Raw genomic sequence first — 26,052 nt, forward strand, 5'->3', positions numbered from 1 at the left:
GGGACAAGAACATCTAGTTTCTGTCTCTTCAACCTTGAGAAAGTTTATGGCACTTCCTGGAAATAAGGAATCAGAGACCGTAGCTATTTTGACTTTAGAGGTAATTTGCCTATCTTTGTTCCAGTTTTGGTTTTTTGTTGGGGGGGTTTTAAACAGCAATGTACATTTCAAGATGTCTCCACTGCTTCCCCACCCCCAAAAGAGCTCTCCAACAGAGACAAACACACACAAACCCAAAACCCAGGCTCCCAACCTAGCCTGGGGAACATCTCTTTTCACCCTGCTCCTGACCACACTACAGAGAGCAGGTGGATTCAGGGCTTCTGAATGCTACTTAAACACATTCCAAGCAAGAAGGATCCCAGCAAAGCAGACCCCTGCAACTACCAAGACTGCACCCTTGGTGTGCAATTCCTGCAGTGCTGCTGCCCATGCTCGACCTCTATAGTAGGCCTGCTTGGCATCCCCATTCTGGCATTCCCCACTCCCACATTGTTGCCCCCAACATGTCCCTGCTCAGTGTGGTTTCGGCCCCAGCTGTTTCCACAGCCACCAGTGCCACCTTCTCCCACTCTATGACTGCCACTTGCCCAACAGTTGGGCCACTTGCTGCATTATGGGAAGCAACCACTGAAGCTGGACCAACTCACTCACCCCTCAGTTGACACTAACATCAGATGTCACCACCACCCTGGAGGCCAGAGATTGACTGTCCTTTGGCACTGGCTCAGCACAGGGACAGTAGCCAGCTCTTCTCCTCTCCTGATTCTGGGGTTAGGTTTTCTCTTCCTGCAAATCCCAGCAGCTATTTTGTGCAGGGTTCAGTTCAGTTCAGTTTGACCCTGTGTGTGTGTTCCCCTGCTGGGAACAGGCACACTCAGTCAGAACTCCTTGAAAGTCCTCTTGCAGACAGCAGATGCTGGCTGACTCTCCTTCCCACCCAGTCCCAGATTGCTCAAGGTGACTTGACCTGGGGTTATCTTGACTCAATTTGGTCCAAGCCCAGATCAGCCTGTTTCAGTGTGGGCTTTGGCCGAATCCAGTGCACAGCCCTGTTACTTTTATGCCACATATGGTTACAGTATTTTCAGGTGTTGTCGTTGTAAAATATTTTTAATATTATTTTCAAACAAAAACCAGGAAGACATTACAAGTACAGTGGTACTTTGGGTTAAGTACTTAATTCGTTCTGGAGGTCCGTTCTTAACCTGAAACTGTTCTGAACCTGAAGCACCACTTTAGCTAATGGGGCCTACTGTTTCTGCGCCGCTGGAGCATGATTTCTGTTCTCATCCTGAAGCAAAGTTCTTAACCCGAGGTACTATTTCTGGGTTAGCGGAGTCTGTAACCTGAAGCGTATGTAACCTGAAACGTGTGTAACCCGAGGTACCACTGTAATTGCAAGTGTAAGAACACTGATGGGAATAAGCATGTTACATCATACTGCTGTCCAGAATGCAGAACAGACACTTCTCAGCTTTGAAAGTTTTAGCCCACCATCTGGATTCAAAATGTCATATAATGGTAACCAAATATAGATCACCTCTACGTTTCAGGAACTATTGTGCCAAATTGGGTGATGGTCTCTTCTGAGTTGTCTCAAACGCCACAGTTTGGACTCATCACACCAAATTGGGCAACAATACCTTCAGAGGCTAAAGAAGCACCTGAACCCATAGATGGACAAACCACTTCCCCAAAACATATAATGGAAAGTCAAAATAAATATGAGCAGAGTAAGCTTCCAAATAGCCGTATATCAATACTCATAATTATAGGGTCCCTCACATTATTTGAAAAGAAATTTACTTTTTTTGTTGGGCAGATAAAATGTCAATCTGTTTTCTAGGAGTTTAATGCTGGGAACAGTAACAGAGTCAATGAGCCCTTCTCCACCAATTTTTGTTTCACATATCAATCAATTGTTGAACTTAAGGGAAAAACTGTATAAGTACTAAAAAAACAACTAAATAAACTTGACCTGTTTTTCTCCTTGCTTTGGAAAGAGCGTCTATTTGCTAACAATCAGCTGTGTTTGTCTACAACTTAATATAGAGCTTGTTCCTTCAGAGAGATGTTAACATGATGCAATGAGAATGAAACACTGCTTGCTTCACTCTTAAAGATATACATGAAAATACAGTTACCAGTTCTGGTGGTTCAGTGGGTTCGATTTAAAATTATTTGTAACTTGATATTTTCTCTCTTTATACGTCTTCTTAATATTAGTCTGCTTATATATGGAATTTAATACATACAGTAATCACTTCAGTTTCATAGTTGTAAAGCAAATAAATTTTCAAAGAAAAATAGACCTTGTATCGTCATTGCAGTTCTCTAGCAGAGTTTTTTCCAGTGCAAGCAGAACTACTCATTAAAAATCTTGATGAAATCGTATCTACTTAGGATTTGCACTGTCTGCCACTGTTGTTGTTTAGTCGTTTAGTCGTGTCCGATTCTTCGTGACCCTATGGACCAGAGCACGCCAGGCACTCCTGTCATCCACTGCCTCCCGCAGTTTGGTCAGACTCATGTTTGTAGCTTCGAGAACACTAGGTGATTTCTAATAATGTGGTATGATCCCACCCCCCGCGCTGTTTCTACATCTTTTCCATGAAGACTCAAAATGACTGGCTTGGCATTAAGTAAAGCAGCAGGTTTAATTTTAAAAGTAAAACGAAACCAAAGTTCTCACTGCTAACCTGCAAGCTTTATGAAAACAGATAATATAAGATAAAAAGAAAATATTTCTTTACACAGCACAGAGCATTTGGTGGATCACTGTAAGAACAGGATGCTAGACTAGATTCAGCCTGATTCAGAAAGCTCATCTTATGTTATCAGTGTCCTTTTTGTGAGCTCTTCTATGAAATGCAATTTTTTGGCTCTTCTATGACACGGGTGGCGCTGTGGTCTAAACCACAGAGCCTAGGGCTTGCCTATCAGAAGGTCGGCAGTTCAAATCCCCGCGACGGGGTGAGCTCCCGTTGCTTGGTCCCAGCTCCTGCCAACCTAGCAGTTTGAAAGCACGTCAGAGTGCAAGTAGATACTGCTCCAGCAGGAAGGTAAACTGTGTTTCTGTGCGCTGCTCTGGTTCGCCAGAAGCGGCTTAGTCTTGCTGGCCACATGTCCCGGAAGCTGTACGCTGGCTCCCTCAGCCAGTAAAGCGAGATGAGCGCCTCAGCCCCAGAGTCGTCCGCTACTGGACCTAACGGTCAGGGGTACCTTTACCTTTACCTATGATTAGTAGAGCTATAAAATTAAGAGCTTGTCTCTAATACAGTGTATTATTTCTAGAATATATTTTATACATTGCAGAGATCAGATGCCAATAAAAGATACCAATATCTACAAGCAACTTAAACTGTGGAGTGACATTTGGGATGGGAGAATAAGTGTTCTACCACACTTTTGATGAGAGCATGATTTGTTCAAATATTTTGTTTTTGAAATTGTAAAAAGTTACAAATTTAAACAGAGGCTTTGTGTGGCTGATACTTTCCAGTGGATTCCCGTTCTGTTCAATAAAATTTAGGTGCCTTTGTTCCATCTAACTTCTATTAAAGTACTGTTTAATTTTACAGATGAAGAAGGAACTCAAGAGGAGCCTTTTGAATCAAAGGTGAGCACAGAATCTCCGTGTGTGATTCTTGCTGATGAAAACCAGTATGAATTTTCCAGTTACCGACAGGTGACAAAAGAATTATTATGTGGAATGTAAAAAGAGCAATAAATATACATATAAGTACCTTAGACTATAATTATAATTGTTCCATGACATGGAGCAGAAACAGTAATTTCAACTTGGATTTTAAAAAATGGTGGGCAAGATCCAGCATGGCATGAATGGACATCCAATAGTGCAAAGAGTCTTCTTCATTCTGTCTTCCAAACCCTCCAGATGTCCCTGCAGTGGCAGGTTGGGATACCCTCCAGAGCAGATCGGGTGGGGGGGGATGCAGGGGTTTGAGGGTGGAGAGGAGAAACCAAAGTTCTTTTGCACAAGAAAATGGTCATAATCTGATCTCACCCAAAGAAAATTTGGGGCTGGGGTAGGATAGTGTAGTAGGAAATAGATGAGCTGCTGTGAGTAGAGAACAGGTTTACATGTTAAATGAATGCACTAGATTCTGAAAGTAAGTCTGAGTAAGTGAACAGGGCACATATTCAAAAGAATAATAATGCTCAAATCCTTTGACTCTTTGCATGCATTTAGTGTACGCCTAAATATGAAAAACTCCAGCTTTGTTTGCATTTGTCAAACATCTGCATATGAGAGGTGATCAGAAGCTTTTATCTACTTAATTCTCCCTGCTGCTCATTCCCTAGACAACCTTGCCTTCTGAGGAACAGGTGAAAGACCATTCAGCTGGAACCCATGTGGTAGCAGGTCAGATCTTCATTGACTCTGATGAACCTGAGTCTCACATTGAAGATGGAGAGAGTTTCAGAAGCCAAGAAGAGGAAAAGGAAAGAACTTTGGAGGAACTAAATTCTCTAGAACTGTCATCCCTATTAAATAAGGATTTGGAAGAGGTAGAAGCACAAAAAGCAGGTAAGCTTGGTTGGTTGGTTGGTTGGTTGGTTGGTTGGTTATAAGTTGCTTTGGGTTGCCCTGTGCAAAATAAAAGTGAATTAATGACTAAATAAAAAAATAAGTTTTGGGCTTGTGTTTCCCTGCAAGAATACTCTTTTGCTTGAGCTGTGTAATTGAAGTTTTATAACTTTTCACAAGTTGAATTTTAAAAATTAAGAGTAAAACTGGTAAATCTCCTCAAGAATAGTAGGAAATAGTAACTTGTGGTCTCAGCTTTTCACTGGCTTGATGTAGTTTATTCAGTCCATTAATGGTGACAAATACTATTCCTTGGGTTGCATCGGTTTCAGTGGTAGAAGATCCAATTCTTCTCTTCGAAGTTTGTTTCTATTCATTATAGAACATAAAGCTGGAATAAGTAAGGGTATGGAATTGTGGCATCAGAATTGCTAATATTCCCTTTTGATACAGGTTTAAAGTGGTACTGCTTTGTTTAGCTGTGTAGTCAACCCTTGCATTCCTTCATTCCTTGCATTCCTTGCATTCCTTGCATTCACCACAGGGCTACAGAATCAGTTGGTTTAGAATCATAGAATTGGATGGGTCATCTAGTCCAGGAATCTCAACTAAAGATCCAGGGATGCCATACGTCCGGAATTTCCCAGACATATCCAGAATACTGCAGTCAGCAGCAGTGTCTGGGCAGCCTCCCATGGAAATTTGGTCTAAACAAAACTGGCAAAAAGAGAATCTTCAAATGTTTAAAGACCAGTTGGCATTTATGAGGATTTGAACTTTAGGGGTAGGAATGGAAGGCTGTTTTTCAGCTTGTTAGTTCATGGTGAGGAAAAGTAAGACTTGTTAACTTTGTACAAAATGTTGATGGAGCCTACTTAAGGAATAAGTCTGCTTTTCATAGCTCAATCGTAGAGCTGCTTTGCACCAGTTCTAGCTTTAATAAGGGGAAGGCTTGTGGCAAGAGGCAAGCGGCTTGTGAGTCTGCAGAGCCTCTTTGGTTGCAATCTCTTTATATGAGACTAAAGCCAGCTGAAGATATAAGATTGTGCTGTTATGGTCTTAAACATGGAACTGAGTACAAGGAAAGTGAATGTGTATAAAACTCTCAGATTTCCCACCTCTAGAACATTGATCTAGAAAGGCATTAGAGAAGTTTAAGTGTAAAGATATGCAAAAATCTGTTTATTTCCAAAGAACAGTCAACATTGCTTTTTTATCATAGTTAACTGCATTCTACTCTTACGTTTCAAAACGAAACACACTCTACAGTATCTGTAAATTGATTCATATATGTTGTTGTTGTTGATGATGATGGTGATAATAATAATAACAACAACAATAACTATAAGTAGCAGTAATAGTAGTAAAAAAAGGTAAAGGACCCCTGTAAGGTAAAGGTAAAGGACCCCTGGTTAAGTCCAGTCAAAGGTGACTGAGGTGTGGCACACATCTCGCTTCAGGCCGAGGGAGCCGGTGTCCACAGACAGCTTTCTGGGTCATGTGGCCAGCATGACTGAACCGCTTCTGGTGCAATGCAACACTGTGATGAGTGCCAGTGTGCACAGAAATGGTGTTTACCTGCCTGCCACAGTGCTCCCTATTTATCTACTTGCACTGGTGTGCTTTTGAACTGCTAGGTTGGCAGAAGCTGGGGCAGAGCAACCCTGTCGTGCGGATTCAAACCGCCGACCTTCTGAACAGCAAGCCCAAGAGGTTCAGTGGTTTAGACCACAGCGCCACCCACTCCCTGGTGGTGGTGGGTAGTAGTAGTAGTAGTAGTACTAGTATACACACGAGTCACCATTGTAGTTTAACTGGCAAGTGGCTGACAGTTTTTGTCCATTACTGTCAGCTACTCAGTGCAAAGAATATCCAGTGTTAATAAAGTGTATTGAACCTGGAATCTCCCAGAGGTTTGAAACTGCAAGCAAAGCAGTAGTCACTAAACTGTAATGAAACCTTTTTAAATATCTAATTATAACATACTTGAGAATAGATGTGCTTCATGCATGATAAACACAGGATGTGTTGCCTGATTTTAACTTCTCTCCTAATGCCACGTCAACTATAATCACTGACTTTATGTAACTTTCAGACTAGCGTTACATCTGAAAACGACTCATAGAAACCTAAAGCTGCACAAATCCAAAGCTGTTTTCTCCTTCTGTTAAGAAACTTTGGCAATATCCATTGTCACACCAGCAGATGCAACAGGACTTTATCCCTTCCCCCCAACCCCCATCTGCTCCAGAGGGTCCCCCAGCCCTCTGGAGCAGGAGTTTGGGGGCATACCGGGAGCTGTAGGGTGGGAGGAGAAGAGAAAGTTGCACAAGTAGAAGTTCCATATGCCCAGATTTCATTAGATGCTAGGATTGAACAGCCCCCATCACAGAGGAGAGGTGCAGGCAGCTTCTCTCTTTAAACAATCAGTGGTGACTGATATAGGCTTTTTCCGGTTTGATGAGCAGATTGCATGCCTGCACCTTTTCCTGGTCCTACCTCCACTTCTGCTCCTTAAATGTGGTAACCATTTCCGCCACCCCCCTGGCCCCAAAGGTTTGGCAGGCCTTCCCCTATGTCTTTAGCACAGAAAGACCTGTTGAATTCAAGTAGATGTGGGAGAGGTTTCCTCTATAATCAACTTAATCAAGCAATAGCCTTATAATAGGTGTGTCAGTGAGAATTTCACTTTACAGTGCTTTGTTTCTCCTGGTTATTGAGTTCTTCTGAATGTCAAATTGCTTTTCAGCTTGATAATTAATAACAGGAAATATGTACACTGTATGTGAGAGTGTTCAGAGCTGCCTAATGTGTCTGAATCGCTATGCAACAGCAATGAGACATGCTGTAAACAACTTTGCACACATGTGGTCCTTTTGCTGCCAGGCGATAATTACTAATTAGTGAACTACCAGTCTCGTGTGTGTGATTTCCTGAATTATTGTAATTTCCAGAGCTTCTAACTAATCCTAACTATGTGTACGCCTATTGAATTCAGTGGGGTTTATTCCCAGGGAAGTTGGGATAAGATTGCCATACTGAAAATTGATACTTTGATTTAGGTTGCAATCTTATAGACAGTTTCTACATTTTGAAAGGAAAATACCAAAAGATGCCACATGTTCTATTTTAACTAAAAAGCTGGGTAAAAACAAACTCTTAGCAGCAGTTGAGCTCCTTCCTTCAAGATATGTTAATAATGCAAGATATGTTGGGTTGTTGTTGCTGTTGCTGTTTTTAGTTTTGACAGCCATTGGAGGAACTGCAGATGGTGAGCCATGCTACTTCCCCTTTCTTTTTCTGGAGAAGGAATACTCAGAATGTACTGCAGATGGAAGGGAAGACGGTAGACTCTGGTGTGCAACAACCTATGACTACAAGGCTGATCAAAAGTGGGGCTTCTGTGAAAGTAAGTATGGCAGCTATGCTAAGAGATTCCATTATTGACCTGCGTGAGATTAAGTCAATGAATGGTGCTGAGACAGAAATTGAATACCTGTTCTTAGAACAATAGGACTTGGGGGTCATCTGCTGAAGTTATTTGGGCCAGACAAAATAATAAGTGGATTAGGCTCCTCCAAGGTCTGGTGGTGGCCAGTGGTTTAGATGGCTCTAACAGGAAATTAGCCAGATTATTTGGGGAACCTCCAAGTACCCAGTGTTGAAAACAAAACAAGATGAGGTTACTGTTGCCTTTTTGCTTTGTGAATTTCCCTTGATCTAGCTGCTTTCCCACTGTTTCCCCCACAGTGGTGGGAAAGAAGCTGGGAAAGGGTGCTTTTTACTTAAGAAAAAGCTGTGGGGACAAAACTTGGAACTGACAGCAGCATGCAGTTTGGTGTTAAGGAACTGTAAATTAACCTTGCTGGGAGAATAAAAGTTGCTCTGGTCGCCATGAAGTAGTAAATATATCTTCACATTAACAGTTAAATGAAAAAAGTGGAAGTAAGCGTGATTTCTTTTTTTCAAGAGAAGGATATGATTTTACTTTCCAGAGTTCAAGAAGATGCTTGTCACTCTTTTTAACATGACCACCAAACTCTGTGCTAGGTATACTTTTGACTATTTTCAGTTCATGGTTAACTTTGTTTCCTTCTGAGCCTTTCCCCTTTTGGCTTCTGCAAGACAAAGAAATACGAAGCACAGTGGTTTGTTAAAAGCACAGGAACCCAATGTGAAATATGTAGGTTGTGGCGTTCTGTAACAGTCCAGATAGCTGCCCTGAGAACAGTGTGAACAGTGTCTTGGTGGCTAAAGTATTAATTACTCTTTTTTATACTTTTCTTTTAAAAAAAAAAGCTGAAGAAGAATCTAATAGGAGAAGACAAATGCAAGAGGCAGAGGATGTTTACCAGACTGGAATGAAAATCCTTAATGAAAGCAGTAAAAAGGCCCAGAAGAAAGAGTGAGTTACGTGTGTGTGAGAGAGAAAGAGAATTAGGCCAGTTTTTAAATTTATAAATGTGACTGGCCAACTTTATTTTATACTGCTAAAATTTTGTTTTCAGTTGCAAATAATACATAAAGAGGAATGCAGTGGTTTCAAATCCAACTTCATAGAACTTTTGCACTTACGGGGAGCAAGTGAAATTTTAAAGAACTGTTGTAATGAGTTTAACTTGTCTCATCCAAGTATATGAGTAACTGTAATCTTGGATAGGTGGCAGAAAAGCCCAAGAAGGATCCGTAACCTGGGCACAGCTGCTGAGAAGGCTTCTTTCTACATTCTCACCAGACATGCCTTAGAGATAGTTGTTTACAGTCTCAAGTGGGAGCTTCCATGTGTAGGTCTTCTGTGCTAGAACGGAGGAACTGCCTCCATACCCTAAAACTACTTGGGTTCTGGCTATCTAGGAAACAAGCAAAGAACATTTGTTGTATGATACTGGCTCCTTGGATCCTTTCCTGTGTAGGTTTTGGCCTGGTTTTGTGACTGAAACTTACTTTGTTACAGTGGTGGGTGGTCCATGCTATGAACTGGGCAATGTTGTGTTTTTCTGTTGGTTCTGCTGGACCTCTCCATGGCTCTCAGTACCTTCCACTATGGTATTCTCTAGGCCAGAGCTTTCCAAACTACGTGTCACAACATATTAGCATGTCAGCTGCAGTGTGTAGTTGTGTCACCTGAACGCTCCCCACACTCCTCCCGGGGCTGGAAAGGGGTTAGTTTAACCTCCAGTTTTCCAATAAAACTGAATTACTGTGTTGCGAAATGATGCCTATCTAAAAAGTGTGTCACCAACATGAAAAGTTTGGAAAGTTCTGCTCTGGGGGTATCTCACTGTGTTGGGAGAGGAGCACCATTTTATGCCTACCCCTACCTTGCATAGCAGATTGTTCCTGCTCGACTTTGTGCCCTTACAGGATTCTACAAAATTTTGTCTTGTCCCCATGCTGCTTACTATCAACATGAATCGCTGGTGCTGGGTGTCTGTGGATTTGGAGTTGGGTGTCATCGCTTTGCAGATGATACTTACTTACTTACTTATGTTCACACCTATTCTTTTTCTTTAAGAGCCTATCAGTATCTTATGAGAGCAGCTGACATGAATCATACAAAAGCAATGGAAAAAGTGTCTTACGCCATGTTGTTTGGGGACTACTTGAAGCAAAACGTTCGGTCAGCTAAAGAACTCTTTGAGAAACTGACTGAAGAAGGGTCTCCTAAGGGGCAAACAGTATGTATACCTTAAAGTGTCCTCCTTTGTTAAGCAGTGTTTGAACGTTTGTAAAATTGCATATGACTTGCGTTGTGTGGTTTGTTCTAAGGAGTGTGCATTTCCTCTGCTCGTTGGCAGCCCTCCTTGCATGCAATCTGCCAAAAGCAATGATCAACCTGTTTTGCTGTCACTGTTTCTGTGTTATAAGGCCTCATATACCTCCAGGGCACCTATGGCTGATGTAAGGTTTGCCTGCTCGTTTGGTGTTACCTAAAATAGTTTGCTCGTATCAAAGCACATGTTCAGCTATTCACATTGATCATGCTCAGTTGCTCTGAGAGGTATGGCAGCAGTTCTCAGGGTCAGCCAAGCAGGACAGGTGGTTTCAGTAAGAACTACGTCTGCGTCATGTTCATACCATTTTTAAACAGCTTCATAGACTTCAGCTAGGTTTTTTTCCTCTTCAGAAAGGAAAAACGAGGTCGTTAAAGTGATGCAGAATTACTTGTCTAAATTATACTTTTTCCTTAACGGCAAATTTATTACTGAGATTAGTAAAACCTGACTTTCCATTCCATTTTAATCTCTCAACAAGCATATCACATATTTTGGTATCCACCTAATCTTCACTGAGTTGGAGCCAAAATAAAATCCTGTGTGTAGCTTTTCTGTTGGGGTTGGCGGGGCAGGGGGTTAGCCCATTGAGGAGCAAAAAGGTTGCATTGTTGTGAGGTTTTCCTCCTATTCTCACTGCAAGCCTATTTTTAGATGGGCTCACAGACAAACAAACTCTAAGGGTAGTAATCTCCATAATAAACTTTTAGCTTGTGTACCGTACTATGTTGCTTTCAGATTTAAGATTCAGGTTTTCCTTTCCTGCGCTGCAAATGTTCTGCCTGGTTACTGTTGTGAAATGCCTAGTTTGTTGACACTAACATAAACATGTTATGTGGACAATATTTCAAATCCTTTTACTTAAAAAGCTACGTACTGTTGCAAAAATCCATATTTTCCAAAAGAGTAGTTGTGTAAGTTTCTTGTAACACCTTAAAGATTAAATAATAAATAAAAAAAACCTTGTGACTTACTCAAGCCAGATAAGCAACCCTTGCACTGTGCCTGAAAGGTCAGGTATATTGCATGGATATAATCCTGCTATCTGCATACTTTGTATTAACAATAAATATATAAGCACAGTAACCTTGTAAAGCAGGTTGTAATGGTAGTTAAACCAGTCCTGAAATTGCCAATTGTGAACTGTGTTCTTCCATTTCAGGCTCTTGGATTTCTCTATGCCTCTGGCCTTGGTGTTGATTCCAGCCAAGCAAAGGTATGGCAATTCTACTGATGTTTCCCCAAGTCTTTTTCTGATGAATATGCCAGTAAAAATAATGTTATTAACCAGCCTCTGCTTTTTTTCTGTAGGCACTAGTTTATTACACTTTTGGTGCCCTTGGAGGAAATTTGATAGCGCATATGATTCTGGTAAGTCCATTTGTCATCTAACACACAAGTAATTGAATAAAACCTGCAATGTATCATATTACCAAAAGGAAAGCATATTGCAATATCTAAAAGTACAAGGTGTTCCGTTCTGAAGCATTCATTTTATTTTTATGGCTTAGTCTGTTTTTAAGTGCAACATTTCCATGTTTAGTACTTGAGACCAGCTGGATAACTCAGTTGGTTGCAGCATGGTGCTGATAACACCAGGGTTGCAGGTTCAATCCCCATACAGGAGAGCTGCATATTCCTGCATTGCAGGGGGTTAGACTAGATGATCCTCAGGGTCCCTTTCAACTCGATGATCTCTTGAGTCCAAAGATCTTTAAATCAGTCCATTGGTATTAAATAATTTCTTCAAATCCTGCTGTATAAATAGTGCAGTTGCTCCTAACTTAACACTAAGAATGTGCAGCTGTAAATCCTCAACATCTCTCCTTAGACCACAGTTGAGGAGTCATCCCAGAGGAGTGCATGCCAGCAGTGGCAGAGGCTAAAACAAAAGTGGGCAGGGGCGCCACACAAAAGCACACTCACATTCAAGCTCTCTTTGGTACTGCTCAGCTGTTTTTCCTGATCAGCTGGACCACCAGGGGGCAGAGGTGAGGGAAGACATCACTGTGAGAGGATGATGAAAGTTCACACCCTGGTTTAGCTATTATGGAAACAGCTGTGCAGTGGCAAAGAAGGGACTTGGGGAACTGCTGCTTCAAGGCACTCCAAGCCTGTGGAGTACATGGCTGTGTGTCTCCTCCAATGCTCACAATGCTGTGCCACCTCCCCCTTCTAGTGGTGATTCTAGAAGATGGCACTTCTGTGGCCTTCCTTGAATCTCTGCTACGGATATGTTGGTGGTCTGGTCCAAACCACCAGTTCCCCTACCCCTGCATGAGACTGCTTGCAGCACAGGCAGCCTTTTGTTCCCAGTTGTCTACACAAACATGTTAACTTTCCTCATTATTATTTTTTTAATGAGACATTCCTGCATGTGGTAGATTTTGGTCACATATGCAGGATGAGAAAGACGCAAAAAAATTTGGTTTTCGGTGGGTTCTCATAAGCCAAAGTTGCAAGCTATTATGCAGGGAACCACTGTGTGGATGTTTTTAAGAAAGCCTTCCATGTTCAAAAATGCCAGAATTATAACTGTGTTCATAATTTTTCATGAAAACAAAATCTGAACCTAGGACATTGAATATGATGATTGTCTTTAACCTTTTCTCTCGTGTCACCATCTGCTTGAAATAAATTCAGTTATAAAACAGCAAGATCCATTTTTAAAATTTGTGTACTATTCCCAAATTGTGATGGATTTATTATTATTATTATTATTTTGTCGTCTTAATAGTAAGTTGGAATAACAAGAGTGGCTTCTTTCTAGGGCTACCGGTACTGGGCTGGGATAGGAGTCCTTCAAAGTTGTGAATCTGCTCTCACACATTACCGTCTAGTAGCCAATCATGGTATGTGTATGTTTGTTTAAACATCTATTTATATTTTTCCCATTAACTAAAATGTCCACACTGAACTGTGTGCTTGTCAAGGTTGATGTCAGTATGTGAAAGTATGGATATCTTTTTCTGTTCTTCAGTGTGCCTTGAACAGAAATAAGATTAGCCTCTTCACATAAAGTGAAGTTGGTACAACAGCCATTATGCATTTTTAGCAGGACCGGCCCATCCCGCTTCTCCACCTGAGGTGAAACAGAAATGTGCTGCTCCTCTCTGTTTTGCCTGCCCCACCACTGCCAGCAGAAGTGATGGACCAGGTGGGATGCTGCCTCTTGCGTTTCCACTGCCTGAGGTGGCTGCTTCACCCTGCCTCATGGGTGTGCTGGCTCTGATTTTTAGGTTGAACGGAGAATCTGCACTGTGGCGAAAGCATAGAATACAGTGGTGCCCAGCAAGACGAATGCCTCGCAAGACGAAAAACTTGCTAGACGAAAGGGTTTTGCATTTTTTGAGTCGTTCCGCAAGACGAATTTCCCTATGGGCTTGCTTCACAAGATGAAATGTCTTGCGAGTTCTTGCGAGTTTGTTTCCTTTTTCTTTAAGCCGCTAAGCCGTTAATAGCCGCTAAGCCGCTAATAGCCGCTAAGCCGCTAATAGCCATTCTTCGCAAGACGAAAAAACGCAAGACGAAGAGACTCGCAGAACGGATTAATTTCGTCTTTCGAGGCACCACTGTACTTTTTGTAGCTCAGCCTAGTTTTAAGAGATTCAGTCTCTACTGTCAACAATATCATATTGATTTAGGTTTCATTTCAGATTTATTGGCTGTTTCTAACACACAAGGTATGGTTCTGTTACAGTTTTCTGTTTAATCTCTTGCAACCCATGCTTGGTAACTCCTCGTCCTCTTTTATAGGGCTTTTGTATATTTTTGAGGGGAAGTTCACACATTTGGGTTTTTTAGGTGTATGTGCAAGGGGTGTTAAGTTTGTGCATAAAAATGTGCAAATGTGTGCCGCTGAGGTACACTTATTAGGGCACACAGAGAGGAAGCTGCAGCCAGCCATTTGATTCTGCACTTGGTGGCAAGTGTGCAGTGCAGAACAGTTCTGAATCTGACTGGAATGGTTCCTCTCTGTTTCTTTTGAGCAATTGTATTTGAGTAACTGCTAACCAGGGTTCTTCTTCTCTCTCTAGTGGCTAGTGACATCTCTCTAACAGGGGGCACAGTGGTGCAGAGAATTCGTCTTCCAGATGAAGTAGAAAATCCAGGAATGGCAAGTGGGATGCTAGAGGAAGATTTAATACAATATTACCAATTCCTAGCTGAAAAAGGAGATGTTCAAGCACAGGTATGGTTAGATAGAATGGGAAATGGTTGTTCTTGGAGAATGGTATAACAGCAACATATAAGGAAAGTGCTAGAAAGCTATAGGCCACACATCAACGTCACTGACTTCATGATAAGTTTACTGCAAAGCGCTCTATGTGGAGCTTCCCTTGTTCTTAATCTGGAAGCTGCAGTTAGCACAGTTGCTGACATGAATGAGACCCTGTCATACAACGCCTCTGCTCAAAGGACTGCACTGATTGCCTGTTTGATACTGGGCCAAGTTCATGGATGTAGTATTGCTATATAGAGGCCTTAATGGCTTGGGACCAGTTTTCTTGGGGGGATTGTCTTGCCCCATATGTGTCCACCCAACCTCTTTGATCTGCAGAACTAGCACCGTTACAGGTTCCGTACAATATTTGTTCCGCATTATAAGAAACGGTTCTTTTGTTAGTTTGGCAGCACTTTGGAACTCCCTGCCTATTGACATCAGGCAGATGCCTTCACTATATTCTTTGTGGTACCTGCTTAAAATGCCTGTCCAGACATACTAAAAATACGTGTGTTTTATTTCTTTTCAGCTGCTGTTGATTTTAATCGTTGTTTTTTAATATCTTTAAATACTCATTTTCAGCAACAATGTTAAAGTTTTATTTCACATTTTTTTGGACCGCTTACAGGATTTGGTACATGATATTTGTTTTTAAAAGGAATAACAATAAAAGGTTGACATTTTGGGGCAGGTGAGAAAGATTGTATCATAGCAACTAAACTGGGGATAGGAGTCTCTGATCCTCCTCTGCATATTGATGGACTCCAATGCCAATCAGCCCCAGCCAGTGTGGGCACTGGTCATGAATGATGGGAGCTGTAGTCCAGCAACACTGGGAGGATCATAGGTTCCCCAGTTTGTCTGTGGCATTGTGAGCACATGAGAGCTTTAGGGAGGAATGCATGACCTCTAAAGGTAGAGGAACAGAGACAATTGTGGTCTCCTTCACTTTTTCAAAATGTGAGTGACAGTCAAATTTAATTAAAATGTGTGTGTTGTCCTCCTGTAAAGTCATGAATGCGTCCATTTAGCGGCACACCTGTGCTCTGTGCAGCACACTTCAGAGTTGGACACATTTGTTTGTCTTCAGCACATTCAGTGGCCTTTTCTTATGTTTCTTAAGCAGGAACTGCCCATCCAAGAGGTTCTTGTTGTCCACAGTTCACTGTGAAATTCACGATTGACCGAGTTTTTGGCAGATACATCATGACACAGCATTAACTGAACAACTTTGTATCTGAAAAACAACCAGACATAAAACTACACTCATAACCTACAGACATCCAACTTAACAACCTTAACAACTCTAAAACACATAAGTTTTCAAGTCATAGCATACTGGTAAAGCAGTGCAAGCCAGTTGCCTGTGTGTGATCTGAGGCTGTGTTGTACTGGAAGGTTTTCTTTAGTTAGGCTCTCGAATCTGATCATTGCATTTAGGTAAGTTTTAAACAGGCTAGGAAACAGTGGCTTGAATTGAAAAGGAAATTTGGATTGTATGGGTAGAACTCAAAGGAATTTTATTTTATTTTTTAAAAAGAAAAAGATAGGTGTGTTGAAACATAAATGTCATGTCTAGGCAAAACTGCTTCATCTTATGTGTGTGTTTGCCCACCTCTGCTCTAAAACATTCATTCTGCAGCCCTAGGACGACACATGGCCCTCAGCCTAATTTCAAAGGCCCTCTGCAAGTGATCAGTTCAGAGTTCTGATGAGCTTGCTGGGGAGGGAGAAAGGGAGAAAATGAGATGGTCTGCCTCCTTTTGACTCAGGGCCCCATCCACTGCTGAGACTTGGTCCCTGACAGATGACCCCTGAGCAAACATGTCCCTCAACAGAAGGGTTGCCCACCCCTATTTTAATGTACAGTATCAGTAATTTATCACTGCTTGCTGGCTTCAGGTTATTGTGATTAATGAAGCAGGGCAATCACCTCCTCAAAGTATTTTCTTTCCCTTATTGCAATATGTTTTGCTCATTATATACATGACAAGTTTTCAATTAATGTTCTAGGTTGGACTTGGGCAGTTGCATCTGCATGGCGGAAGAGGCGTAGAACAAAATCATCAGGTATGGTTCATTTGCTATTTTGGTAATGCAGTGAATGGTTCATAGAGTCTTAGTTGGAAGGGTCATCTAGTCCAGTGTCCTACAATGCTGTCCCCCATCCTGTTTGAAACTATCCTGGTCCCTGCTTAGCTTTGCAAATGTGCTGGCAGTTTTATTGCTGCACCATTAGTAATCAATTAACAGTCAATCAATTTTAGTTGCACATTAATTGCATTGTAATAGTATTATTAATTAATTAATTAATTAATATTCCGCCCTATACCTGGAGGTCTCAGGGCAGTTCATATAAAAAGTAACTGGGTGCATATAAAAAGTAACTGGGCTGAAACTGGAATGCTATATGTATAATGCAGCAGCTATCTGTTCTGTTGCTGTTTTATGACTGTTTGATAATAAGCACTTAAGAATTTCAGTATTTAATAGAAATCTTGAAGTTAGGAAAGTGAACATGCAAGGAGCATGTTAATGCACAAGGTGTATCTCAGCTCTTGTATTCTTAAGCTGTTTCATATATAAGATCATACATCTGTCTGAAATGAGAATCTAGTTTACATTGTGTACCTGAACCAAAGCCTGGCTTGGGTTGTTTCTGTTCTGGAAACATCCAGGTTAAACTGCTGTATTGCGTTAAATGTGGCACTGCCTTGAAATATAATTTGGGACCTACAGCTAATGCAGAATGCTGCAGGTTGGTTGCTAACTGGGACAAGAAGGCTTGAACATGTAACACTGGTTTCTGGCCCAACTTCATTGACTGCCAATTTGTTTCCAGCCTCAATTAAAAGTTGTGGTTTTGAGGCTCTGACTCACCTTTCCCCATATAAACCTGCCCTGACCCTGAGATCATCATTGGAGGTCCTTCTCTGAGCACCACCCCCAAAGACAGTCCGGAAAGTGACAGTGAGAGAATAGGCCATTTTTGTAGTAACTTTCCCTACTTTTGTAATACTTTCCCAAGGGAGGCTTGCCTGGCACCAACTCTTCCATTGTTATGGCACCAGGAAAAACTGTTTTCATTTTCCTGAGCACTTGGGCAGCACCAATAATTGGGTACTTTTACGCCAGTTAGGTTTATGTATTCTTTACTGTATCATCATGTTTTATGCTTGTAAATTGATTCAGGACATTATGTTATGGTAAACAGTTTATGAATTTAGTTAACTAATACAAACTTGCTCACTTGGCTGAATAAGCAGTGAAGCTGGTTGTTATTACTGCCAAGTTTTCAAGATTGCCAGGTCAAACCACACAACAAAGAGCACATTTAACTGAGTTCTGCAATTATGTAGCAATAATTATGGATCTTTTCTCTTATTCCATTCTCTAGCGAGCTTTTGAATACTTCAATCAAGCAGCTACTGCTGGTAACTCCCATGCTATGGCATTTTTGGGAAAGGTAAGACAGACACACAGTACGTTTGGGAAAATATTCTGGGTTGTCACTGAAATCAACTGGCTAACTGCTTTAAAAAAAAAAAGATCTAAAGGTGAACCTGGGTGCTTAAGATGGGCCTTTGGTCTAATTCAGCAGGGCTGCTCTTATGTTACATCCCCCCACCATGAAAGTTTTTCCTTTAAGTGTTTTCGAACTTTAGTTAGTTGGGCAGCAATGTTTCTGCTTTAGTTAGAGCGGAAGTTACAGTAAAGTGTACTAAAGTTTCATTATGCATGAAAGAGTCTCTCAGCTCATGTCTCTTTTTCTAAATAATCTTCAGTTACATTTTGTTCTTCCAGATGTATTCAGAAGGAAGTGATATTGTACCTCAAAGCAATGAGACAGCTCTTCAATACTTCAAGAAAGCTGCTGATATGGTATGTTTCTACTAAATGAGCATTTTAATTTTCATAGTTGTCATAAAAGTACAGTGTTTGAGGTCCCAGTCAATAAGGCGCATGACGCCTTGTGCTGACGGTACATAGGCCCCCAAACTGTCTTCAGAATTATTTATAAAATCATTCTTGGATGTTGTCAGAGGCAGTTTACAGAAAAAGAAATAAAATACAAAATTGATAGTAGCAGTTATATAATCAATAACCTAAGACAGAGAGCAGTTTAAAACAAATAGAACACCAACAGGACCAGTGTCTGAAAAAAGGAAGAGTTTTTAAGGCCCATTTAAAAATCGGCAGCTCTGTAAGGAGGCAGTTGCACAATTCTGTCTGTCATCACAGAAAAGGTTCTGTTTCTTGTGCCCCAGCTTAACTGCAGGTACATGAACAAGTCCTCTGAGATAGATCTTATTGCCTGCATAAGTTTGTACAGGTGTAGGCAGTCCTTCAGATAATAAGTTCTCAAACTAGTTGGAACTTTGAAGGTCAAAATCAGCACTTTGAGATAACAGTTCATTCCTTTTCACATGCCTTCAGCCCAAGAATTATACCTTCATCACTGCCTGAAGCTATCAAGTGTCTGACATCAAATTTGTCCTAGCTTTCGATGGAATCAAGAATTTTACAGAGCACATACGATAGGCCTAAACTTGGCATTGTGATGCTTTTTTGAAGGCCTAAAAACATGTGTTCTTTTATTCTTCGGAATGTTAGAAATACGTGGTGAAGATCTAGATTCAAACTTGTAATTGCATTCCAATTTATTCCCTTTCATTTTTTAGGGCAATCCAGTAGGGCAGAGTGGCCTAGGGATGGCTTATCTGTACGGAAGAGGTGTTCCAGTGGTAAGTCTGCCTGGCACTTTAATGTGGCAGTACTAATCTTCTAGGAAAGAGCCGTTTATGTGTACAATAAGTGACTCCCTTGCCTTGAAAAATTAAAGCCGTTTGTATTTATGTAGTGCCATCACTCTGCATGGTGCTTTAGGGTGCAAGAGGGCAGGGCTTGAAGCCCATAATTTGACCCAGGGGTGAAGAGGAAGAAAGGCAGAGGTAAACAGGGAAAGAACATATATTTCAGTTATATGTAGTTGTGATTAATTATGCTTGGGCATTGGGGATATGGGATTTTGCCAAAGGCTTCATAGAAAATGTAGGTTTTGAGAATATGAGGAAGTTCTGAGAATCAAAACAATAAAGTGCAGCAAGGGAGAAAATACAGAGTTGCTTAAGAGAGCCGGGTGGGGGAGTGGGGTTGGCTGTTCTGTGTGACAGTGCTGGATAACGGAAGGTCATATTTGAGGATGTGTTGGGAACAAGAAGGAGAGAGAGGGCTGTCCCATAAATCACAAGGAATCCCATTTAATCACAAGGAAAGGGAGCTTCTGCTAGATCTGAGACCAGACAGGAAGCCCACGTAGAGTAACTTGAGATTGCCAGGGCTCAAGTTCAATATAGCTTTCCCCTTCTAGTATCAATATCTGTCTGCCGTGATATATCAGTTGCCCATTATCCACACTTTCCAGAAACAGCTGAAGACATTTTTGTTCTGACCGACTTTCCAAGCTGGACAAATGGGAATTTATCACAAGTTTACACTTGTTAGGGTCTTAGTTTTGTTTTAAATGTATTTGTTGTTGCGTTTTTAACTGTTTTAATTATATTGTGCGGAAATTGCCTTGAGATGCTGGCTTAGAAGGCAATTAATAAATTAACTGTAATAATAATAATAATAATAATAATAATAATATAATCCAGTAATAGCTGTAAAAGTGTCTGGTAAAACTTTCAAAGTGAAGTAGAACTCCAACAATCCTGATTATCAGTTGTCTTTGTCTTCTTGCAGAATTATGAGCTAGCCTTGAAGTATTTCCAGAAGGCAGCAGAACAGGGATGGGTTGATGGGCAGCTTCAGCTGGGCTCCATGTATTACAGTGAGTGACTTTACGCCTATGTTCAGTATCTACAGCTTGGAGTCTGCAGTACTAGTTGGTGACCAAGAGGTGGCAGTTGCACTCAAAAAATAATAGTAATTGGTTGGGTTTTTAAGAGTAAAAATACTTGCTTTGTAATTTTTCATTTTCAATTTTGGCATAGGCCAAAACCAGTAGACATATAATGTACATAAGTACCGCCCCCCCGGTGGCATCAAATTTATTTCCCCCGCTGTATTTGGTCATTTGAACAGATATCCTTCTTGTTGAAGCCATTTCAAAGAACAGACCTGAGTACTTTCTCTTTTCTGTGAACAATAGGAAAGTAAATATTATGTTACTGACCAGTACTGGTGTGTGTGTGTGTGTGTGTGTGTGTGTATAGACAGAGAAAAATACTACTGCACACAGCACGTAAAACTCTGGAATTTGTTACCATGCAATGTAGTGGTCACCACCTTAGATGGCTTTAATAAGCATTTGGACAAATTAAAAATTTAAGAAGATCGCGAATGGGGCACAGGTGGCGCTGTGGGATAAACCACAGAGCCTAGGGCTTGCCGATCAAAAGGTTGGCGGTTCGAATCCGCGCAACGGGGTGAGCTCCCATTGCTCGGTCCCAGCTCCTGCCAACCTAGCAGTTCAAAAGCATGTCAAAGTGCAAGTAAATAAATAGGTACCACTCCAGCAGGTAGGTAAAGCGGCTTAGTCATGCTGACCACATGACTCGGAAGCTGTACGCTCCCTTGGCCAATAAAGTGAGATGAGCGCCACAACCCCAGAGTTGTCCGCGACTGGACCTAATGGTTAGGGGTCCCTTTACCTTTAAGAAGATCACGGGGGTAGGGGCAGAAAAAAGCTCAACAAATTTTTGGATGACCTCCCCCCAAAAAAAGCTCAACATTTTTTGTTGAGCTGCTGATTGTCTGGATTTTCACTTTGTGAAATATGGCAACCCTTGTTTTAGTTCTGTACAAGGCCTTGACATTTTGTGTTGTGGCAGTATAGAAATACTTTTATAAATGCATGCAATACATAAATGCATAAAATGATGGCTTTGTATGGTCTTCAGTGCCAGAGACAGTATTCCTTGGAATACCAGTTGCTGGGGATCATGAGCAGGGATAGTCTTATCGCACTCATGTTTTGCTTGTGTGCTTCCTGTAGGTATCTGTGGCCACTGTAACTAAACGGGCCTTTGATCTAATTCGCTAGGGCTCAGGTTCTTGTTATGGGTTTATTCAAGGTTTTTTTGCAGATTGGGACTCCTATCACACTTTGAATAAGGATTGGAGGCAGTGTATGTTGCTTATTTTAAAGATTGCAGACCTGCTTATCAAGAAGTAGGCCTTGTTGAACTTGATAGAACTCTGGTGTGAAATGTTTTTTTTAAATTGGGCTGTGTGTTGGGTTATCCACCTTGGTTAATGAAGTGAAAGGCGAGATAAAACTTCTACAAAGAATCATAGACTAGTAGAGTAGGAAGGGATCTTGAACTAAAGCATCCATGGCAGATGGCCAGACAAACATTTGCAGCAGTATACTATAATCAGTACAATCCTTGTAAGAAACTCACTACTTTTAATACCCAGAAGGCCTAATACTTAATGCTCTTTCAGAACTGAATGTGCTTTCCCGATAAACAGTTAATATTTACTAGTGTTGTATATTTAAAAGTTACTTTTTACACTTTACAATCATTTAGCTTTTGTACTTTTGGATTTATGGGGAGAACACTGGTAAGCCAAGTGGCATCAATTTCAATCCTTCTAGCTGCCCCTAATCCTGTATTGTCACTTCTCTCTTTGCAGATGGAATTGGAGTCCAAAGAGACTATAAGCAAGCCTATAAGTATTTTAACTTGGCTTCTCAAGGAGGGCATATTCTGGCCTTCTATAACTTGGCACAAATGCATGCCACTGGCACTGGTGTCATGCGCTCCTGTCATACTGCTGTGGAGGTAAGCATTAACTCCCTTCCTTTGCAGACTTACAGGCAAGGCCTTAGCAAAGTTGTTGGAGGTACAATCAAGCAGCAGTCTTTGCTCATGGAGTTGAATTTGCTTTAAGTGTTCTGACTGCTCTGGGTGGGATTCATCTAATGAGTTCCATCAGCAGAAGCCCACATGAGGACTTCCACTTGCACGGCGGGGCTTCTCTCCCCCACATGCCCTCTGAAATTGTCTCTGAGAACTCCCAGAACAGCATCCGGAGGATGGAAAGAGGGAGACGTTGCATTTGGCAGGTTGCAATGCTTGTGTTGATGGAGCAATCCACATAGAGGGATGTTGAATTCCTCCCTCTTTGTTAGATCTGTACTCTTTTCGGTGCATGCTAAAAATAATTTTATTTATATAGTCTACCCATATCCATACAATGTTGATGTGTGTTTTAACCTGTTTTTAGTTTAGTGCTGATTTAAATTATTTGAATGTACAGTAACTGTTTTACCAATAATTTTATGGGTTTTTTCCCTCTTTGAGGGTTTTTTCACAATTAAGTGGTGTCAGTTATGCTTTTATAAGGATTTATAAAAATTATTTTTAGCAGATTGCTGGTCTTTGAAGAATAAAGTCTATTCTTCATCTGAGTTGTACAAGGTTGTCCTTAAATTTCAGTCCACTTTAAAAACATGAACACTTTCTAAGTTAAACACTTTCCACTAGAATTTAATATAAACTAAGATGAACACTTCTAAGTCAATAACTTGAGAGCAACAAAATATGGTTATATAAATCTGAAGTCTTTAAAGTTGGGATGGGGAATTTGTTACCTTCCAGATGCTGTTGGACACCAATTTCCGTCAGTCCCAGCCAACATGCCCAATGGTCAGGGAAGATGGAATTTGTCATCCAACAACATCTGGAAGGCTGCATGTTCCCCATCCCTGCTTTAAAGTAAACTTGGCAGATAATTTGTGCAACAGGTGAATTCCTGAATGAATTTTTATGTAGTGTTTGTCACTCGTTTCCCTGCTGAATGGCTGTGCACCCTGATCCTTTTATGCCTTGATGCATTCTGAATCTCACAAATGAAGGGTCTGCAGGAATACCTGTTTGTGTCTCCTCAATGTATTCTAAGTGGTTAGCTTAAAAAGTTACAGCTGTATTGTGTGTGTTCTCTGCAGCTGTTTAAGAACGTGTGTGAACGAGGCCGTTGGTCTGAGAAGCTTATGACTGCCTACAACAGCTATAAAGATGGCGATACGAATTCTGCTGTTGTTCAATATCTGCTGTTGGCGGAACAAGGCTATGAGGTTGCACAAAGCAATGCTGCCTTCATTCTTGATCAAAGTAAGGGATTGGACTACATCTTGTATACATTACTGGCTTGGTGCTGATTAGCTATGCCGTGATTTTTAGCACCGAAGGTGGCTTCATATGTAATGATACGCTTCTGGGGTTAGAAATAACCAACCTGAAACAGCCAGCTTCTTGACAAATCATGAGTTATAACTTAAACAGAATAATTTATATATGTTCCATTATGGATAAAATCATAGAATGCTATAGTAAAAATGTCCCTTCATTCCCCCCAAATGCCTGTCCAAACTGAGACCTTGCACTCAGTGAAGGTTGGTCCATTAGTGCAAATGGGACACTGCTCCACTAAGCTCAGCCAACTTCCCACCTGCTTGCCTTCTTCCTTACATCCCATCCAGGGAGCTTCCTTCTCCTTAATCTCAGTGAGGATGGGGACAAACCTAGAATGAGTTAACTCTGCCTGCCTTTGACTCTGGTTCCACCTACTGTTGGCCCCTCTCTGCCTTCCCCCCTACTAGTTTCATTGGGCACCAACCATTGGGCTTGCGCTTCTTCAGAGATGTCCAGGAAGTCAGTATTTTGCATGTGAAGCAGTCACAATGCCCAGATTTCATATGCTCTTGCTTGTTGAAACTTAATGAATGGCTGCTATTGAAAAGACGATCTGTGTTAATCTTGGGCAATGTAGTGGGATTGTTGGGCTTTTTAGGTAATCGCTGAAGTACATAACTGTTTAAATTGACCCATTATCATGCCACTCTTAAGCAAGCTTCCTATTGAAAACTAGTATAGGCACCGTGTGTGTTCCGTCACCATGGCATTCTATCCCAGTGTTTTTGCGGCTCTAAATTTAAAGTAAACCACAGGCCAAAATATCAGTTATGGAGAGAATTCTTCTCCCACTGGACCAGAATTGCAGTTTTGGGAGGAGGGGAAGAAACAGGATTATAATATATTATTTTTAGAATAAAACCAGGGCCTGCTGTTTTTCAGCATTTTTCAGGTCAGTAAGGAAACACTGGGAAGCCTCCTCTCCAACCAGGGAGGGTAGGTGTTCTTGCTGCCTTTGGATATTTGAGGGTTTTCAAGCCTTGCTCTTACGGGATTGCTTCCGAAGAGAAGATTTCATGAGTGGAAACATTTGTTTTATTTTTAAATATGTTTTTCCCCAGGCTGTTAGATGCAGAATGGCATCTTGCACAGGGAACACAGGGGCAGAAAATCAGTCCCATGAAGGAAAGTGTAAAACACAAACCCACCATCTATGCTTGCTGGTGTGCGGGGGCCTAGTGTAAGCTCCTGATTTTGGTAGGTTCTTGCCACCAACCACTGTGACCATCAGGGTCTGGCAGACTAGATTCAGGCAAGGGGTGGTGACTGTGTGATGTGAATGACAGAAATCATTTGGTTAACTTTGTGCAGCAGAACTAGGAGGCTGTGCCCACCCCTACTCACCTGAATCATGTGGGTACTTAATCCTTTGGAAATTAAATATGACTTGTATGTTTAATTCTCCCAACATTTATTCTAATTCCTCAGAAGAGGCCAGCATAATAGAAGAGAATGAGACTTATCCCAGAGCCTTACTGCACTGGAATAGAGCAGCCTCCCAAGGTGAGTCATAGCTCAAATTCTCTGGTTCCTCGGCCATAGCACACATGAGGAGTCCTTGTGGCAGTTTCCTGATTAGACTGGTATTGCTGCTGTGTCTGTTCAGTAGCTGGAAGCAGATCGTGAATAGGTTAAAGTCTTGCTTTGTGCCACCTGAATCCTCTCTTCCCTGCAGCCACATTTCTCTGACTATTGCAAAATACATTCAGATCTAAGAAATCTTGCATATTACAGAGCTGAACTGATACTGGGTCTGCTTTTGCCATGTCATTGCACTTGGCTCATTGCGCAGTAGCTGCTGTAATCACCTAGATCCCAAACTTAGTCATTTCTGAAATGAAATTTCTGAAGGCTACCGTATTCTCAGGGTGCATTTGCATAACGGGGCACGTGTGTTCAGCTAAATACTGCAGAATCAAATTCTGTCCATAGTGCCAGAAAATCTTGTGGTGAAATGAAATTCCCTGTACAGTTGGTTATTGGTCTGGGACAGAAACCTACAAACCCTGGCTAACTGAAAGAAATGTGCCATATAGCTCACTCTTCTCTTCATCGTGGTTGTTCTTTTGCTGATAGGTTACACTGTTGCGCGACTGAAACTTGGCGATTACCATTTCTATGGCTTTGGAACTGAAGTTGATTACGAAACAGCATTTATTCACTACCGCCTGGCAACGGAGCAGCAGCACAGTGCCCAAGCTATGTTCAACCTGGGCTATATGCATGAGAAAGGACTTGGTATCAAGCAGGTGAGCCACCTTGGGAGACATGGTCGTTGTGAAATTTGTTGCA

At 41.4% G+C, this 26,052-nt stretch overlaps 1 protein-coding gene across 1 annotated transcript in view; it reads left to right on the top strand.

Moving 5' to 3' along the window:
• Positions 1-26,052, top strand: part of SEL1L (SEL1L adaptor subunit of SYVN1 ubiquitin ligase) — a gene marked incomplete at its 5' end in the record, with an annotated part of 35,666 nt that overhangs the window by 2,055 nt on the left and 7,559 nt on the right. Inside the window, 18 exon segments of the mRNA XM_080974170.1 lie at positions 3,585-3,622; positions 4,330-4,555; positions 7,797-7,964; positions 8,855-8,960; positions 10,071-10,233; positions 11,492-11,545; positions 11,641-11,700; positions 13,100-13,181; positions 14,367-14,521; positions 16,568-16,624; positions 17,952-18,020; positions 18,359-18,436; positions 19,237-19,299; positions 20,300-20,387; positions 22,199-22,347; positions 23,514-23,679; positions 25,189-25,263; positions 25,837-26,009. Coding sequence (XP_080830296.1) covers positions 3,585-3,622; positions 4,330-4,555; positions 7,797-7,964; positions 8,855-8,960; positions 10,071-10,233; positions 11,492-11,545; positions 11,641-11,700; positions 13,100-13,181; positions 14,367-14,521; positions 16,568-16,624; positions 17,952-18,020; positions 18,359-18,436; positions 19,237-19,299; positions 20,300-20,387; positions 22,199-22,347; positions 23,514-23,679; positions 25,189-25,263; positions 25,837-26,009 — 1,970 coding nt within the window.

The sequence above is a fragment of the Podarcis pityusensis genome, assembly GCF_964106645.2.
Source record: "Podarcis pityusensis genome assembly, chromosome: 1".
NCBI classification, from domain to species: domain Eukaryota; kingdom Metazoa; phylum Chordata; class Lepidosauria; order Squamata; family Lacertidae; genus Podarcis; species Podarcis pityusensis.